This window comes from Equus quagga, chromosome 10 (assembly GCF_021613505.1).
Source record: "Equus quagga isolate Etosha38 chromosome 10, UCLA_HA_Equagga_1.0, whole genome shotgun sequence".
Classification (NCBI taxonomy): domain Eukaryota; kingdom Metazoa; phylum Chordata; class Mammalia; order Perissodactyla; family Equidae; genus Equus; species Equus quagga.
This window is the reverse complement of record NC_060276.1, coordinates 35,682,139-35,702,027: the sequence shown is the minus strand read 5'-3', so window position 1 is coordinate 35,702,027 and position 19,889 is coordinate 35,682,139. Positions and strand designations below refer to the sequence as shown.

The window sequence follows — 19,889 nt, the reverse complement described above, 5'->3', positions numbered from 1 at the left end:
CCGCCCCGCTCCCCTTCCCCCCCTCCCCACACCCATGCCCACCCCCCCCCCCCCCCCCCGCCCCCACCCCCCCCCCCCCGCCCCCGCCACACCCTCGCCCTGCCAGGCCTGTGGGGCCTAGCAAGCTGCCTTTTAACAAGCTCTCCAGGGCATTCGGATGCTCTCTCAAGTTTAAGAGTCACCCCCTAGGGGATTCTGTTACAGACTGAAGGGGAAGCCTCATTGCCTCAAATCATCTCAGACTTGGCTCCCCCTTGCTGAAAGCTCACCAGAGACCCAGCAAGTACTAACTGCATAACTTGTGTGAGGCACAATGGTGTGTTACGTTTAAATAGCACCTTTTTCTAGAGTGTCTCCGTGTTCCTTTAGCTCTTTTATTCCTACAGGGCTCCTGCAAGGTGGGGAGGGCCTGGGATTTCCCTGCAAGAGGGACACTGATGTGTCGAGGGGTTGTGATCCACACAGATGGTCACACAGCAACTTGGTAAGAGTAGAACCTGAGACCTGGGTCTCGGGGCTCCAGTGCTTATTCTGCTAGGCCTGGTCCACCTGCTGGATTCTTTGCCAACTCAGGATCCTCACTCTGTGCTGATGGCAGAGGGCTGGATCTCTGATGCTCATGGGTGAAGGTGGGTCTTTAAATTGCCTTGACTACAGGCTGAGTGGCGCAGTCAGCTCCTACTAGGCGCTTTGAGGGTGAAGCCTGGCCTGAGTGGGCTTTCCAGCCCCTCAGGGTAGCAGGTCAACAAGATGGACCTTCCACATGAACACCCAAGCATACACATCCTCTGCTTCCTTGTGTACTAAACAGAATTTGGTCAAATGCCTGGATGAAGGGAAACCTGACTTGAGAGTGCACTCAATAGCTGAGAATGGGGAATCATGTATCCATGACTATCTTGAGATTGTGCCACCCAGAGATGTATCTTCTGGGCGACTAAGGCTTGCAAAAGCTAGAAATACAGGTATCTGATTTAGAGGGCACCAAAGATGGGATGGCATTGTTGCTGGGAACTAAGCTTGTCATTCTCTTCCCTCTCTCCAGACCTGTATCTTCTCTGATGTTCCCCATCACATTGAGTGGTACCACCATCCGTTCATTCATTACCCCGGCCATAAATCTAATCATTGGCCCTCCACTCTTCCTTCCTCCCCACATCCAGGCAAAGACCAAATCTTGTCCATTCGACCTCCTGATCATTCTTGAATTCATTCCCATTACTCCTACTTTAGTGCGTATTGGATCATCCCTGACTTCTTCTATTGCAACAGCCTCCTCACTGGGCTCTCTCTCTTCAGTCGCGCCCTATTTTAATCAGCAGCCAGACCGCGAGCTCTGTGCCTTGCTATTCAAAGTGTGGTCTGAGGGCTGGCAGCACCTGGGAGCTAGTTAGAATTGCAGACTCTCAGGCCCCCTACCCCAGACCTACTGCATCAGAACCTACCTCTTCACAAGGTCTCGAGGTGATTTGTAAAGTCCAGAGTATCTAATGGAGCAAACAGAATTCTTCCCAAACTGGCCCTCATCTCCTCTTTATCCCTCTCTCCCACATGATAGTCCAGTGATACTGAACTGTATAAAGTTCTTAAACATACTAGGCTGCTCGCTTCATTCTTTCAACAAATATTTATTAAACCCTGCTTTGTGTCAGGCATGTTTGGGGGATAAAGCAGTGAGCAAAACAGATACATATGCTTGCTTTCACAGTGCTTACATTCTTGTGGGAGGAGACAGTAAAGAAATAAGTAAAATATGTAGTAAGTCACATGATGTTAGGTGCCATAGAGGAAAAGATAAAGCAAAGTAACGGGCATAGGGCTGCTGATTGGGTGGAGAGGGTTGCAATTTTAAATGAGGTGGTCTCATTTAAAGGGAAGGCCTCACTGAGAATGTGACATTTGAGTGAAGGCTTGCAGGCGACGGGTTGAGCCATTGGATATCTGGGGGAAGAATATGCCAAGCAGAGGAAATAACAAGTGTAAAGTCCCTGAGACAGGAGTGTTTCTAGAATGTTCCAGCAATAACAAGTAGGACAGTGTGTCTAGAGCTGTGTGAAAGAGGGGAAAAGTAGTAGGAGGTGAGATCAGCAAGGTGATATAGGTGAGGGGGCAGATCATATATAGGGCCTTAAAGCCCATTGTAAGGACTTGACATTTTATTCCTAGGGAGGTGGGCAGCCATTTGGAGGGTTTTGAGCAGAGGACTGACATGGTCTGAATTAATTTTTCAGGGGATCACCCAGTTGCCATGCTGAAATTAGACTGTAGGGGGACAAGGATAGAAGTAGGAAGACCTAACTTATGTTTGTAATAATCTAGGAAGGAGGTGATACTAGCTTGGGCTAGGGTACTAACAGTAGAGGCAGAGAAAAGTCACTGGATTCTGGATACATACTGAAGGTCCAGCCAGCAGGATTTGCTGATGGACCAGATGAGGAGTGTGAGAGGAGGAGAGGAGTCACTCCAGAGTTTTTGACATGAGTAACTTAGATGGATGACCATTTATTGAGATAAGGAAGACTAGAAGAAGGGATTTTTTTCTTGTTTATTGCTCTTTTTGGGGAGCTGGGGAGAGGAAGTGCTCTTTCAGTTACCTATTGTTGTGTACTAAACATCCCCAAAACTTAGTGGCTTAAAACAGTGACATTATTTTTCACAATTGTGTGGGTTGACTGGATCATTCTTTGTTATGGACTGAATGTTGTGTCCCTCCCCAAATTCAAGTCCTAACCCCCAATGTGATGGTGTTTGAAGGTGAGACCTTTGGGAGGTAATTAGGGTTGGATGGGGTCATGAAGGTGGGGCCCTCATGTTGGGATTGGTGCCCTTATAAGAAGGGACCAGAGAGCTCCATAGCCGCTTCCACTGTGTGAAGATACACCAAAACAGATGGCTGTCTAGGAACCAGAAAGTGGGCTTTCACCAGACACTGAATCTGCCAGTGCCTTGGCCTTGGACTTCCTGGCCTCCAGATCTGTGAGGAAACAAATTTCTGTTGTTTAAGTTACCCAGTCTATATTATTTTGTCATAGCAGCCCAAACAGACTAAGCCATCTTTCCCTTGGTCCTCTCTATCTGCATAGCCTTTCATGGCATGGGAGTCTCAGGGCAGCATTCCAAAAGGGCAAGCCCCACTGCACAAGTGCTTATCAAGCCTCTGATTGCATCTTTTCTGATGATGTCCCATTGGCCAAAGCAAGTTATATGGCTGAGTCAGGTGGGCCACATGACCAAATCAGTGTGGGAGAAGAATACATAAGGGTGTGGATATTGGGAGCCAGTACTGTAACCATGTACCATAGGAGCCAAGTTCAGAAGTCAGGTTTAAGAGCGAGATGCCCACTTAGCTAGCCAAGTGCAGATATTGAGTAGGCTGTGAGCTATGTGAGCCTGGAGTTCAAGGCAGAGGTCCACACTGAGATATAAATGTTGGAGTCATCAGCATGTAGATCATATTAAAGCCATGAGATTGGTTGAAATCACCTAGGGAATGAAAATAGACAGAGAAGAGAAAAACTCTTGAGTTCTGCAGCCTGAATCCTCTCCATTGTTTAGAGATCAGGGAGGTGAGGAGGAAGCAGTAGAGGAGACTGAGAAGAAGCAGGCTGTGAGGCAGGAGGAGAACTAAGAGGGCAGGATCCCTGAAACCAAGTGAAGAATGTTTGAAGTACGTAAGATGAGGCCTGAGAATTGACCATTGGGTCTTAGCAATGATAAGGTTATTCGTGACCTTGGTGGGAGCTGTTGTGGTGGAGTAGGGGGTGGGGAGGCAGGAGCAGAAGCCTGACTAGAGCGGGTTAAGAGAGAATGGGAAGAGGAGAATTGCAGACAGGGAGTATAAGCAAGTGCTCTCCAATTCAAATATGTTAGCTACATAAGTAATTTCAAATGTTTTAGTGGTCACACTAAAAAAATGTAAAAGAAACAGGTGAAATTAATTTTAATAATATATCTTATATCTTATTTAACCCAATATATCCACAATATTATCAAGTGCTCAACAGTCACACGAACCAGGAGCTACCATATTGGACAGTACAGATGCACACAATTCTTTCAAGGAGTTTTGCTGTAAAGGGGAGCCAGAGGAATGAGATGGTTGTGTGGGGAGGTGAGGTCAAGTGTTTATTTGTTTTAGAATGGGAGCTCTTCCAGTATGTTTAGTTTATATGCTAATGGAAATACTCCAGTAGAGAAGGAGAAATTGGTGGTTTTTTTTTTTTAAAGATTGGCACCTGAGCTAACAACTATTGCCAATCTTCTTTTTTTTTCCTGTTCTTTTTCTCCCCAAATCCCCCCAGTACATAGTTGTGTATTTCAGTTGTGGGTCCTTCTAGTTGTGGCATGTGGGACGCTGCCTCAACATGGCCTAATAAGCAGTGCCGTGTCCGTGCCCAGGATCCGAACCCTGGGCCGCCGAAGCAGAGCGTGCAAACTTTACTTGGCTACCGGGCCAGCCCCGAGAAGAAGAAATTGTTGATGTAAGAGAAAAAGGAAACAGTTGCAGGAGTGATACTGAGTAGGTGAGAGGGGGCGGGATCTGCATACAATTGGGAGGGCTGCCCTTGGCTAGGATCCTAGGCAGTTCATCCATGGTAATGGGGGTGAAGGCAGAGCATATTGTATGACTGATGCAGATGGGTGGTTAGATGTGATCATGAGAGCTTCTGGGAGTTTTTTGTCTGATTGTTTTTTTCTCAGTGAAGTAGGAATCAAGGTCATCGTCTGAGGGTGAGGATGGGAAAGAACGTACTAAAGATCTGAGAAGAGAGGAGACAATATTAAGTTGTAGCCTGAGAGAAGTGAATGGACTGGGAAGGTATAATACGATTGCCTGGCAGCATGAAGGATGCACCTGAGGTTTGTGATCATGAATTTGAAGTGAGAACAGTCAGCACTGTTGCTTTTCTCCAGCCACGTTCAATGGCGTATGTACAAGCAAGGAGGGGGAGGAGATTGGGATTTAACCAGGGCTGGGTTTTTTTCAAGATGAGTGTGATAAAGAGAGGCACAGTGGAGTCAAAGGTGTATGCCAGGGAGAATTAGAATGATGGGTCATGGAATGTAAGGTCATGAAGGACAGCAAAATGATGGTAGAACCAATGAATCACAGATTGTGGTGGCGTCAAAGAAGTGTTGAGGTCAGGGTTAGAGGGAGTAAACTGGAAAGATAGAAGTGGTGGTTGAAGAGGGAATGCTTGACTTATGGAGAGGCTGTGGATATTCGTAATTAAAAGGTCTCAGGCATGAGAATGAGTGGCAGAGGTGTGATGGAAGACTAGGTCATTGAGGAGAGGTAAAGGAACTGCGAGGTCAGGATACTACAAAGTTCATCTAGGCATATGTTGAAATTATCAAGAAATATGTTAGGAATGGTTTTGGAGAGAGTGGTACTGAGCCAAGTACTAATATCCTCAAGGAATATTGAGGGCCATGACCCATCTGTCTGTAGACAACTGTAAAAGGGAAAGGTAGTGTGTGGTACACTATGGTGGTTGTGAGGTTTTAGAAAGAAAGGAGGGCCAGTGGTCTGGAAACAGCAATGCAAAGAAAGAAGGTAGATACTCTACCTACTTGGGCCAAAGGAGAAAAATCAGTGACTCCTTTAGAGGACTAGAGATGAAGCAGGCTCCTCGTGGGAAGAGGTAGGTCGGGTAAGAGCAAAAGGAAGAAGGAGACATTCAGAGAAGTGATTGAAATATTGGGAATTTAGCTAATGATTTCTCTGTGACTTTGCATATCCTGTTCCCTTTTCCTGGAATTCCCTTCCTTATTTTGTGCCCCTGAAAAACTTTTCTTCATCTTTCATCACCCAGGTCCTGCATCACTACTTTCCTGAGATTGCTATAGCAAAGATCACCAGTGACCAGCATGTTGTCAAACCCAGGAGAAGTGTTTGTCTTTACCTCTGTCGAGAAGTGTGTTCCCAGTGGAATTTGCTGTGATGATGGGAATGTTCTAGCTCTGCACTGTCCTATATGGTAGCCACTAGCCACGTGTGGTTATTGAACACTTGAAATGTGGCTGGTATGACTGAGGAACCAAATTTCTAATTTTATTTAATTTTAATTTGTTTAACTGTAAATTGCCACATGTGGCTAGTGGCACCTTTAATCTTGTCTTCAATCCTGTCTTCTTATGGATCCTCTTTCTTCTGGCAACTACATACAGTCATGAGTCACTTAACGATGGGGATACATTCTGAGAAACGTATCACTGGGTGATTTAGTCATTGTGTGAACATCACAACGTGTGTTTACACAAACCCAGATGGTGTAGCCTACTACATACCTAGGCTATATGGTACTGATCTTATGGGACCACTGTCGTGTATATGGTCTGGCATTGGCCATAACATTGTTATATGGCGCATGACTATATTGCTGTTTCCCAGGCTCTGTCCTTGGTCCTTTAATCTCGTTCTGTGGGCTCTTCCTTGTTGATCTTATCCGTACCCCAAGCTCTGTCTCTCCAGGCCATCTCCCTCTCCTGAACTCTAGACCTGGACATCCACAGCCTACTGGAGATGTCCGCTTGGGTATCCTATAGGCATTCAGCGTCAGCCTGCTCCAACCTGAATTCTTCTCTCACCTAAATCAGCTCCTCTCGCTTACTGAAGTCATAGACCTGGGACTCACCCTAGTGTCTCTTTCATGTCCGACAAATTGCCATGTCATCTATATCTCTGCAGCAGTGTCTGAACCGGTCTTCGGTCTTGTCCCCCCCAGTCCATTTTTCACACTGCTGCCAGAGCATCTAGCCAGCTGAAACCTAAATCTGACCTTGCACTCCCCTGTTTAAAATCTCTCAACGGCTTCTCATTGTGTATAGGATAAAGGTGATGTTCCCTGGCATGGCAAACAAGGCTCTTCATGACCTGACCCCACTTGCATGTCTCTCCAGCTTCATCTCCTGACATGTGTCCCCTCCCACTTTGTGCTCCAGTAACACAGACCTGCTTGTGATTGCATGCAAACTGCATGCTGTTTCATGCCTCCACACCTTATCTCAGGCTGTACCCACTGCCTGGAATGTTCTTTCCTTCCTTCAAGCTCCTTCCCCAACTCACCTCAGCTGTCATCTTCTCCAACTACCCTTCCTCAGTGTCCCCTTACTTACTGTGCTTACCCTATTGCACCATCTCATCGTTCACTTGTAAGCTGCAGGGGAGTGCTCAAGGGCAGGGGCTCTCTGCCTTCTTAGCCCCACTGCCTAGCATGGGGCCTGGTGCCCAGGGTACACTCAGTTGATGACGAATGAATGGGTAACATATAGAAGTGAATGAGTTGAAGGGAGCAGGAAGAAGATTGGCAAATGGGGTGCCACCCTGCCCAGTCTCATCTCCTTGGTGCAAGTCCTTTCTGGGTGGGATCATAGGATGAGAGAAAGGGCCCTGGGGAGGCCTCTGGGAATCGGTCTTTGCTGCTGATGCTGCAGTTGACTTCTTCCCTCGCACTCATAAAGCTTCCTTCTGGCAGAAATCGATCTCAGAAAAAGCTATTACCTTGGTTTCCCCCTACCTTTAGAACTGAAATGCTTCTACCCTCCTGGGATGGAAGATGCTGCAGAAAATATCACATTTTTCCTTAAAGTTGAAAGAAAGTTTTATGCGTTTAATTTTTCTGAAAGTGCTTAAGTTTCTATTTTCCTTTAGAAGAAAACTGGTTTTTCACTGGGATTATCCCAAGGGCCACATCCAGGTGAGAAAAAAGAATGATGTGTGTTTGCATACAATTTGCAAATACCTATGTAGACTGGATCATCTATTCTCAGGGTACTTGTTAAAAATTTTTCAAAGACACTGAAATTTTGATCATCTTTGCAATGAAAAGAACCAACAACAGTGAAGAGGCAGTGGAAACCAGAGTGACAGTCCCCCTTCATAGAGGAGATCACCTCCTTACAAAATTCCCTGTCTTCTTCCAGTCTTTTCTGAGATTTTGGATGGCTGTGATGCCATGATAAAAATAGCAGCTTCCATTTGTGTGCCAGGCTGGCTGCTGTATTTACTTTTTACTCCACTCAGCAGCCCCGAGAGGTAGATGTTACCTCCATCCTACATCCAGAAAAATGGGCTTAGAGGGGCAGCACAATTTGTCCAAGGTCACCCCTGGAGGCAGTGGCAGAGGCAGGACTCAAACCCAGGCCTGTCTGACCCCAAGGCATGTATTTTAAACCACTGAGCTGTCTTTTCCATCATCCACGTGGGGCTGGCGTTCTGTCTTCTACACTTGCCATTACTAGCCAGGGACTTTTCACACAGATGCATAGTTTGGTTGTCATGTGAATGGCAGTGGACTCTTACACAATATTGAGGTAGCAGAGTTTACTTAACTTTCTCCCCATTTGGTTTGTTTCCAGTTTCTCAATATTATAGGTAGCACAGGTGTAAATATCTTTGTGCAAATAAGGGTGGTTTGTTGGGGGTTTTTTTGGTATTCCATGGTAGTCCTTAAAGTAATATTATTGAGCCAAAGGGTTATAGTTTTACGATTCTCCAGAAAGTCTGTGCTGGTCATTCTCCCATACAGTGGTTATTTTTTGAGTGCCTACGGTTACCAGGTGCTGGAGGTGAAGAGGTGATTCTGAGATGGCCCCTCCCTCAGAGAATGAACAATCTGGTGTGGGGCAGATGATGCAACGCAGAATGAATGGTGCTAAAGTGGGGTTTGGGCAAGAGGCAGTGAGAGCCCTGAGAAACAGGACCCCTGGTGGTGTCTTGGTGTTCCTTTGCCTCCATAGCATAGGTCCGGACGGGGTCAAGGCTTTTAGGGCAGGGTAGGGAAGGAGTTTGAGGAGAGGAGGGCTGCCCAGTGGTTGAGGCCTTGTCCCAGCATTCCCCCAGGTCTGTGGCTGGGCTGCATCCCGGCCAATGACACTTCCCCTCCCATCATCCCTTTCCTGCCACCACCCCCAGCCTACAGGGCCTGTCACTACTGCCCAGCTGCACTAGGGGGAGCCAAGCAGAGGATGGAGGGAAGGGACACCTGCGGAAAATGGCTCAGGGCTTGAAGAGTGGCACGAGTGCCAGCCTCAGTAGCTGTCAGTCTCCAGGTCCCCTCTTCTTCCCCTTTAGATCCCCAGCAGCCAGGGATGACAACGTGCTGCCCGGTTCCCACTCATTCAGCAGAAAGGAAAGTGCACAATGTATAAGCGCATAGCTCAATGCCTCTTCACAAACCAAGCACTGTGCCAGATGCTAGGAACACGGAAACAAGTCCCACCAGGCCCTCGACCCCGAGGCACTCTCGTCTGGACAGGTAGACAGACAAGGAAAGAGACGGTACAACTTGGTGTGATGTAGGTCTGGACAAATGGCAACAGGGGCATTGGGCAGTGAGTCCCCTGGCAGTGTCTGAGAGCTCAGTGCTCTGCTATTATGACTTTCCTATGGTGCTGCCCATCTCCCAGCCTCAGTTTCTCCCTTTACAAAATGGAGGGATGAGTTCAGTGCCCTCAAAGGGCCTTCTCACTCAGATGTGCTGTGAGCCTCCCTCTTGTTCAGAGAGCAAGTCTGAGCGTCTCCCGGAGAAGACCCACTTGGCTTCAGTCACCCCATCTTGTTCCTCTTCTCCCCTCCACGCTGTCCACCGCCAGGCCCCCAGTGGTGTTCCTTGGTCCTCTGCGTCTGGCCTTCTTCTTCTTCTCAGTCTCCGTATATTCCTGTGACTTCGGTTACCGTTGTGTGTTGATGACACCTACATCTGGATGTTCAGCCCCATCCTTTCCACTGACTTTGCGACTCATATAATAATAAAGGCAATCATCATTTGTTAAATCCCAAATATGGCACCACAGTCATGACTTAAATCATTTCATCTCATCTATCCAACAACCTTGTGAAGTAAGCAGCGACACCCTATTTTATAGATGAGTGAAACTGAGTTCAGGAGACACTGACACTTCCCCAAGGCCCTGAAGTTGATAAGTGACAAGAGCCAGGATTTGAAAACCTGCGTCTCTGGGGTTCCAGTCCCCACATGCTCACCCTCACACTGTATTTCCCAGAGTGCATCCAGCCGTCTAAGAGACATTTCCACTTGGGTATTCCACAGGCACCTCAATTTCAACATGTCTAAAATGGCCTCACCATTTCCCTACCTTCTGCCCCAATCTGTCTTTTCCTCTTCTCCATCGTAGTAAATGGCACCATCAACCCAATGATGCCCAAGCTAGAACCCGGGAAGCTTCTTAGATCCTTTGTTACCCTTCCTCCCCAACATCCGGTCTTCCATCATGTCCTGGTGAATTTTTCCTCCAGGTTTCTCCCGCCCCACTGCTGTTCTCTTCAAAAGCCATCCATCCTCTTCCCTCTTCAGGTCCTGCGGCAGTCTCCTTATCAGTCTCCCTGCCTCAGCTCTCTCTGCTCCGGTCTATCCCCTGCATGCTGGCCAGGGTGATCTTTCTCAAGAACATGTCTGATCACATCGTTTTCCTGCTTCAAACCTTCTCCTGCTTTCTGTGGCTCCAAAGCAGATCTTAAAGCTGGCCACCCATGGGCTGAAATCCATCCAAGAAGACATGTTTTGTTTGGTCCATTGAATATTCTTAAAACATTTCGAATTATTTGCCAACATTTAAAAATCAGGAAATTTCACATGAAAGTTCATATTTCTGTCTTCTCTTGCAAAAGTGAAAAAACTGGCAACTCTTGGCCCATGTCCCTGCAAGGCAGTGATTGGATGGGGTAGTCACCCTCTTTAGAAGGGCATGGGGTCTTTCCAGTTGGCCAGTCTCCCGCATCCCTAATTTCCCTTAGTCTCTGGCCACGCCCCTGCTCCCAGTTACCTCCCTGAGACTTAAGGCATTTGGGCTCATGACCTTGCAGCACAGAATGAAGCCCAAAGCCCTCAGCTTGACCACTAAAGTCCTACGTGGCCCAGCTTAGAGCAGACCAGCCTTGCCAACCTCTGAGTCTTAGTCTTGCTCACTACCCATCACACTCTTCCCTGTGGCCCCAACTCTTACCTATAGTTCTCTGAATTGCCTCGCTCTCACCCATATCTGCCTTCATGCAGGCTGCTTCGCTGGAATGCCTAGGCCCCTCCTTAAGTCCCATATTTCCTTCAGGACTCTGCTCTGTGCCCCCTCCACCAAGAAGCAGTCTTTGTTCCCACACCTTCCGCGCCAAGCTGAGTTCTGTCTTCCCTAATATGTAGCACAGACCTTGATCATCGCATCCATTATACTGGATTCTAATTGTTGACTGGCTTGTCTGCCTCTCCCACCAGACTGAGTCCGAGCCTGCAGGGAGCCTGTCTTCTTTATCTTCCTATCCCTAAAGCTTTGCACCGGGCTTGGAATATAATAGGTGCCTAATAACTGGTGAATGAATGGATGAATCAGTGAAAGACTGACTTGGGGAAAATACTACTCCAGGATGTAATGTGGGCATCTACTTGCTTGGGGTGGAGGGTTCCAAGTTCCTTTCATTCTAGAGCACCCCCCTTCAAGTCCACATTCAGAGTGACACCGACAACATCATATAAGCCTACTCTGCAAGCTCTGAATACATCCAAGCCTACTGGGATGGTAGTTCCTAGTGACGTGGAGGGATAATATATCCTTCTTGCTGTTCCCGGGAGAGGGGGTTGTCTAACAGTTGGGAAATGGCACAGCTATTGGATATAGCACATTCTTTAGTTATTTGAATAATGATGTGGCAATGATAGCACCTAACGCGCATTGAACACTTCCGTTGTACCAGGTCCTGTACTAAGAGCTCTCAATTTATTATTTCCTTTACTCCTCACAACAACTCTAAGAAGTAGGTAGGACTATTATCCCCATTTTACAGACAAAGAAACTGAGATTGATGGAGTTTAAACAACTTTTCCAGGGTCACAAAGCCAGTAGGTGGTAGAATCCAGATTTGAAACCAAATCTATGTGACATCAAAGTTAACATTCTCAAGCACCATACCATGCTTCCTCAATGACATTTCTCTTTAGAAACATGAGGGAATGATTAAAATAAATGTGGAAATGAAGGATATGCAATTATATATACAGGAAGATCCCAATTAGTAGTTAAAAAAGAAAAACCAGAAACTTGTAAGGCATAGAGAAAATAACCAAGGAGACACACCCATGTGTTAGCTGTGGTTGTATTCGGGTAGTAAAGTGCTGGGGATGTTTTTCTTCTTTTCCTCCATCTTGTTTCTACTCTTTACCATTTTCTAAACTTCCTTTAATAAGCATGTATTACTTCTATAATAAAAAATTCCCCTCTTTGTAATGGCCCCAGCATCACGTGGCAGAACAGAGTTTGGGAGGGGGCTGATTGAAGTACCCAGGGAAAGGGGGTCATCAGGCAGGCAGCAGCTGTGGCCTTGCCACCTGTAGCCTCATGGGGCACAGGAGGAGAAGTGGATCACCAACCCTGCTGTCTCACTGTCTCCCCTTTTCCTCCAGGTGCTTACACCCCGGAGCCCCTCAGCAGTTTCCAGTGGGCCCTTCTCTCAACTGGCCTTATGTTCTTTTATCACTTCAGTATCTTGCAGATCCTGGGCCTGGTAAGTTTGGTTCTATCCCCTTCTATCCCTTCTGTTTGGAGTTCTCCATAAATCTTGATAATCCTGGTTGGCGCGGGTATATCGTTTTGTTTTGAAAATACAAGATGCCAAAGGCCAGGACATCAGATTGTTGTGTCTGGGTTGCTGATTTATGATCCACAGCCTTGGCCTCTTCAAAGGGCTTTTTGAATCCTTCAGTAATGACTGTTTCTTTCATACCTGGGGAGGCAAGGATGCCCTTCACTCCTGGCCACTTGGGTTGGAAACAGTGAGCTGCAACTGGAAAGTGGTTCGCTACGGACCCCATGAGGAGGCAGGACCCTATCCCTGGCCCCAGGCCTGGGGGAGGCTTCTGACCTTGGGTCCCTTCTGGGCCTACTCCCAGGTTCTGGGCTGTGTGGCCAGTGGGAGTGTGGTGTTGGGGGACCCCCGTGGCATTGTTTGGGTGTCCAGAGCTCCCTGGAGCGTGTATGGTGGCTGCACTCGGTAGTTGAGCTAACCAGGGCCCAGGATTGCTGAGTCCATGGATGTCTGTTGGTGGCAAAGTGAGTAGGAAGAGCTTGGGGCTGGGGCTGGAGGTCAAGAGACCCAAGTTCAAGTCCTGGCTCTGCCACTGCTCTGGGTGAGTCACCTCCCCCTCAGGGGCAGAGAGCTCCCAGCCCCTCTGTGACATGGTACAAAAGCCCCAACCTCCCTGAGAGGTGGTGAGGACTTGTTTTTAATGTGAATGGGCTTGAAGGGCTTTGGAAGGCAGGTGCCGTGGCTGTCCTCAGGGCAGGAGTGGCATGTCTGGTTTTGTGTGCGAGCGGCATTAATGTAGCATTAGCCATGTGGAGCCTCGCGGGACCTAGCAGGACTAGGGCATGTAACCGATGTCACCAATGCCTTTGGAGAAGTAGTTACTTTCTCTTTCCCACCCTGGTGTATTGCTCTGCTCTGGTTTGCCTGGGGGGTAGTTTGAGCTCCTTGCCAAGGTGTGAATGCTTCCTGCGCTCTAGGGAGGAAGCAGGGTGACCTTCATACCCTTACTCTCACTGCTCTCCACTGGGACTCCTTGATTCCAGAGGAGTCAGTGTCCTCATGTCACCGTGCATACCATGCTCAGTCCCACCTCTGGGCCTGGTTTAGGCCAAGCCTCCTACAAGGAAGGCTCTGCTCACTCCATTCCTCACCATGACCCCCATCCATCTTTCATGAGTTCATTCAGGTGCCACATCCCTCATGAAATCTCTGAGGACTCAGCCCCTACACTCCTCACATTTCATGGTGGGGAAAACCCAATGAGCACTGTCTCGTTTGAAGTCAGACGTGCTAGACTGATCACCCCAACTTGATTGGTTGCCAGTTACGTGGATGCAGGGACCATAACATTGACTGCTCTTTTATCCCATAACACCTCTCTGAGGACTAGGCACAAAGTAGAGGCTTAGGAATGACAACAGGCTCTGGGCCTAACCAGAAGGCAAGACTGACCCAAACCAAACAGCTTTTCCACTGGACGGCCTCCGCCATCACCTCCACAGGGCTCTAGCCTTGACCCACTCAGCAAACCTAGGGGAGAGAAATCCCGTTATGAACAGGTGGGGATTTGTCAATCCCTCCTTGTCTAGTCCCCCGTTAGGTAGAGATGGCTGAACTGGCAGAAGCCAGAGAAAGCCTAAGGATGGCGAACGCTCACTCTGCCTCCCTTGTCCCTGCAGGTCACCGAAGTGAATTTGAACAACATGCTGTGTCCGGCCATCTCAGACCCATTCTACGGCCCCTGGTATCGCATCTGGGCCTCGGGACACCAGACTCTCATGACCATGACCCACGGGAAGCTGGTTATCCTGTTCTCATACATGGCTGGGCCCTTGTGTAAATATCTGCTGGATTTGCTCCGGCTTCCAGCCAAGAAAATAGACTGAAGGTGCTTGTGTTTTTGTTTTTTGTTTTTTTTCTCCCTGAGGAAACAAGTCCTGACTTGACTTGGAGAACACCCAGTTCTTGATGAAATCATGGGAGAGGGCAATAGGATGTTTGGTGTATTTCTTTTTTCCTCTTCTCTGTCCCATTCTTCCACCACTCTTCCTTCCCCAGCTCTTCCCCCCAGGATGTCTCCTGGAGCCTGGGGTGTCGTGCTGAGGACTGGATTCTTCCTCCTCCCCTTTGGCTCTTTCTCCCTGCTCCTAGTGGCCTTACTTGGGGAGATGGTAGTCAGTAGCTTCCACTCTGCTTGTTGGTGCTTTAACAACAGCTGGTTGAAGAGAGAGGGAACAACAAGCAGTAGTTCTTTTGGCATCGAAGTGATGAGATTGGGTTGAGTTTCATTTCTCCACTGCCAGGGACCTCCAGGCTTATTGCTGGGTCCCCTTTTGTCTCCAGCACGGCCCCCACTGTAAGGGGACTGAGGCCTTGTTTCTATACCAGCCGCAAGCCTAGAGCCAAGGGATTTCCCAGCTCATGGCCAAAATAGAACTGGCCAGATTCTTCCCACTGGTGTCCCATGACTCAAAGCAAGCAGCCAACCAGCCACTCCCTCCAGAATGCTGCCTGCGGTGGGAGGTGGGGGCGCTCCCCGGCCCAAGGGCTAGATTCCATTGAGGGGATGGAGAGCTGTTGCAGTGGCAATTCCAAAGTGAACAAGGTTACAATGCCCACGACTAATACTAGGTAGGACCCTGGGTAAATCCTGCCTATGAGAGCTGGGAACTGACCCATATCCCACTCAGAAGTGAGCACAGGAATTAATCAACAGAAGTGGTAACTTGAGAAAACTGTGATTTGAATCATATGCTTCATTTGAGTTTAATGTTGATAGTAGATGCCATTTTAATCCTGAGTGCCCCTTAAATGTTCTCTCTCTCTCTTTTTAAAGGCAGCTTCAGGGAAGGATGAGCTGGAGTTGGGCTCTTTGCTTTTTGTTTATTTGTTTGCTCACTTGTTTATGGATATTTGAGTTTGGAGAATGCTTGCATCAGGACGTGTCTCTGGAGGGGCTCCTGTCAATCCATTTTGTGGTTTTACAGGATATGTCAGCATCCTGGGTTTGGGAATATACAAATCCTTCCAGTGTTGTTTTTCCGGGGCCACATGTCGTTAGTGCAGCCAGACTCAGTGCTGAATTGTTTAGCGTGGGGGGCGTCACAGGCTCCCTGCCCTGCCCATCCCCAACGCCCATGTGTAGGTTGAAAGGGAGGTAGCAAGGAATCAGGTCCCCATGGGTGGAGGTTCAGGTGCTTTGAAAGGAAGGCCTTTTGTTGAAAGACTTGAGCTCAGTCATGCATGGACCTCAAGAAGGGAGGCAGTGGCTGAGCATTTGCTGATCCCTTGTTGCCTCTTACGAAAAACAGATTTGCTTAAGAACAGAAAAGATGGTTGTGACTTCCTGTGATGGGCCTCCCCTCTCCCACTCTAGGCAACCCAGTTGCCCTGGGCCAGTTCCAGTATTTTGGGTGTTACTGTATTAGACCTAGATTGAGCTTCAGTGCCTCAGTGGTCACAATTTTAGCAAACGGACATACAGGAAGCAGCAGAATCCAGGAGAGTCTCTCTGAGCAAGATTAGGCCCAGGGAAGCCACCATGGAAGCCCATTTGCAGAGGCCTGTTAGCATTGAGGTGATGAATCCCCAGGGTGTGGGGAAGTGAGTGGGAGAACATTGTGCGCTCTTCCTCCTCATGAGCTCCTCGTGATGTGTAACCTTCATTTTCTGCCCTCTCTGAGGGCTTGGCCAAGTTTTTCTTAGTGCTTCTGACCCTGGGATTGCCTGCCAGAAGAGGCACCTCTTGAGTGGCTGGATTCGCCCCACCCATCATCACACTCCTGTGTGTGGGAATGACTGATGAGGAAATATGCAAGGCCTCAATGCCTCTTGGCCTCTTTACAAAAGGAAAGGTTGGAAGGAGGGCATGGGAGGAGCCCCTGGGGGCCTGTCCTGTCCCCTATCAGAATATGGAGTCTCTGGAGGCAGATGATCTGTACCTGAGCTGGGAGTCAGCGGCGTGGGTGGGGCAGATGCTCAGCTTTGGAATGCCACAGTGACATAGTGACTCTGCACGCTCTCTCTTCCTCCCTGTGTCTGTGGCATGGCCGTTGCCAGTCAGCCTGAGTTTTCTTCACACTGGCATGCCTCTAAAAGCTTGCCTTTGCCCTGGCAACGGCTCAGCATCCCATTCTGGCTGACACTTTCTGCTGCTTGGAAGGAAAGAAGAAAGTGAAAGCCATGTGCCTGGCCCGGCCAGGCCAAAGACAGATACACCTGTCAGGGGAAGGGGGAAGTGAGGGGGGTTGCGGGGCTTCTGGGGGCAGACTGGCTCAGAAACATGCAGGTGGAAGGAACAGAGATTGAGCCCTGTCTCTGGGCTCCACGGGGGCTCATGGCCTGTATTTGAGGCATTGGGGAGCAGCAGGCATCTGAAGTGGTCTGTACCTCACTCGTACCTTGGGCCAAGCCCATGTGGAGAGGTGACCTGGACAGACCCACGGCAGCCTGCCTTGGAGGGTGACCCCTGTACCAGCAGGCCCGGGCTTCCCAGCTCCTCCCCAGGGGTTTTCTGTCAGTGCCACGGAGGTTCCCCAACCACCTTGGCCAAGTTTCCGTATGCCATTTGCCAGTGTGTGGGAGCTCAGTGTGTGTCTGAGAGAGTGTTTGTAGAAGTGGACACTTGCTTTTAAAACAGCCCCAGGAAGGGAAAGGAGTGCTGCCTCAAGCCCCCGGGTAGCCTTAGCCAAGGATCTGGGCCAATGAGAATAGTTGGTTCAGCTGGTTAACTTGTAGAGAGATGGTCACGCTTGCTGGCAGTCTCCCCCCCGCCCCCGGCTAGTATTTGGTTCTGTACACCAAAGATGATCTGGCCCATCTTCTTCCTGGAGGCCCAGTGACATGTTCCTCCATCAGCTTGCGAGACAGCCTCGGACTCAGTCTCCCCCAGACAACATTCTCTCTTCCTCCTTGGATTTGTTAGTCTTCACAGAAGCTGCCTGCAGGGTGGTCGGGATAAGTGGGGTGCTCGGCGCACTTTACCGTCCTGTACCTCAAGTCTAGCTAGCAGGTCATCCCTTTTGCTGCAGCCTCTGTCAGGGTTTTGTCATTTGTGCTCGTTGATAATTCAGTGTTTTGTGGAGCAGGGGCAGCCCCGCACAGACAGTGGCTTGTCAGCAGATCTCCGTGCCCTGGTGTTGGGCCCGCGTGGCACCCCGGGAGTGAACTGGGCGCCTTGGGGTGGCAGAAGGGCCTTCCTCCCCCTCCCTCGGCCAGAAAGACTTCTCTGGATTTGTAGACGTTGAGCCAGTGTCATCTGTCCTCTTCAGAGACTGAAAGGGAGGTGGGGGAGGAGAAAAGAAGGGCCATGCGGGACACTGCAGGACAAGACGCTGGTGCTGGTTTGGATGAATCAGGAGCAGGCATAAGGGAGGGTGTCCCGCAGTCTTTCGAACACTCCTAGGCAGTCCCCAGACTGGGAAGGGGTGTCCCCGTTGCACACCTCGCCCTGCCATCTCGGAGGTGGGCAGAGTCCGTGAGAGGGAGTGCGCGTTCCTCTTCTGTACATAGAGTGAGCCAGTCCGTGCTCAGGAAAACCCAGTCGCTTGTTGTTGCTCTTGTCTGTGACATTTTTGTACACTGGTTTGCTCCTCGTGGCAGAAAACAAACGAAACAAAAGTCCTTTCAAGCAAAGCTGTTGTTTGGGAAACTTGCTTCCTTTCGGTGTCAGTTTTATATAATATTTTAAAGAATTCTTCATTTATAGTGGTGTTATTGTGGTGGAGAGAATAAGATAGTCCGAGCTGTAATTATTTCTGTCAGGAAATCGACAAATGCCTCTGTCCCTCTTTCCCCCCACCCCACGTCCTTCCTCATTCCCAAGATGGGATTGCTATGCACTGGGCAGACCCTCCCTGACCCTCCCCCCGACCCCCCACGGTGGCTCCCTTTAGAACCAGTCTTTGTCATCCCCCTAAACAGCAGCAGGGGGAGCGTTTCTGCCAAGCTGGTTCTTGGGAGCTCTGTGCCCTCACCAGTTTGCTCCCTTCTTGGAGCATTTTGTAATGTGTTTTCTCTGTTTTGTAAAACCTTTTGATTGTACCGAAATGATTTCCGCAGTTCCCTTTGGAAATAAACTGTCATTAATTTGTGTACTTAGCATTCTGAATTTTAGTCTTAGGTGTTTCTGTTGTTGGAGATCCCTGAATGAAAAGAAACCCTCACCATGGGACTTACTGTTAAAATGTTTTCTTCATTTACTGTTATTAAAAGATTTATGAGAATCCAGGAGTCTTGGCCTTGCTTCCCAGAACCTTCTCAGAAGATGCTCTGCTTTGAAAAGTAGACAAAAGGGGCCATTGGTCCTCCACACCGTGGAGGGTCCCCAAGGGGCACTTGCTCTCTGCACTGCTTTGCCCTGGGAGCCGTGCGGCTGGACGCATGGCCTTGAATTCCCACGCTGCCTGCTTCCACCAGGACGGCCAGGGACAGAGAAGGCAACTTTGAAACCAGATGTGTTCAGGCGCACTCATCCCAGGTTTCCTGAGGGTTGGCTCTGTGCCAGCACTGTTCAGCATAGGCCTGTGCCCAGCACGGGTCAGACTGTCTCACAGGGAGGAGTGAACAAGATAACCCCGCCCTTTGGGACCAGTTGGACCTGCCTGTCCAAGGCTCCATGTCGAGCAGCCGTGGTGACCATCATCAGCTCGGCCTGCCTTTACACCAGAGGTCCTACTTGTGTTTTGCTGGTGCTGCTGCTTCTGGAAGGGACACAGCTAGCCAAAGGGGCTCCTAGTGCAGGTGCGTCACCTCATTGGCCAGTAGTTGGGCCCCCAGGCTATAAATGAGGCTGGGCCCTGGCAAGTCATTTGTTCTCTTGCCACCCCAGGTTCTGCATCTGCAAAACAATGACTACAGCCGTGTGCCAGGGACGGTGCTAAATCTCTCCAGGCACATCAGCTCCTGGAATCCTCCCCAAAAGCATGGAGGGCTCACTGGCGATGCTGTCCCCATCTGACAGGCAGAAAGTGAGAAAACTGAGGCTCAGAGTAAACGAATGGGGGGGCTGGGGGTGAAGCCCGTTTTGTTAGACTCCAAAGCCCATGTGCTTTACACTCTACCCCAGACTCCACTGCTGGTCTGGGGTGCTGGGATCATGGGGCAGACTTTACCCAGCGCCCCCAGCCGAGGGAAAAGGGAGGAGAGCCTGCCAGTGATGCAGAAGGCAAGAAAGAGGGAGGTGAGACCCCAACTGCGCAAAGCAGAGGAGTCAAGCCTGTCTTTTCTTCTGCTGCTGGTGAGCCTCAGAGCAGAGCTGAAAGCATAGGGGTAAAGGAGGCGGGGGCGCAAGGGACCAGGCGAGAGCTGGCCCAGAGGGAAGGATGGAAAGAGGCTGCTGGGGGGAAGGGAAGGA

General features: G+C 49.3%; 1 protein-coding gene across 2 annotated transcripts in view; it reads left to right on the top strand.

Annotated features, from left to right (window-relative positions):
• TMEM164 (transmembrane protein 164) overlaps window positions 1-18,759 on the top strand; it is a 167,687-nt gene extending 148,928 nt beyond the window's left edge. For both annotated transcript variants that reach the window (XM_046673204.1, XM_046673203.1), the window contains exons 6-7: window positions 12,414-12,514; window positions 14,215-18,759. In XM_046673204.1, the coding sequence (XP_046529160.1) occupies window positions 12,414-12,514; window positions 14,215-14,421 (308 nt within the window). In that variant the 3' untranslated portion in view covers window positions 14,422-18,759. The remainder of the gene's footprint in view (window positions 1-12,413; window positions 12,515-14,214) is intronic.
• The last annotated feature ends 1,130 nt before the right edge of the window (window positions 18,760-19,889 follow it).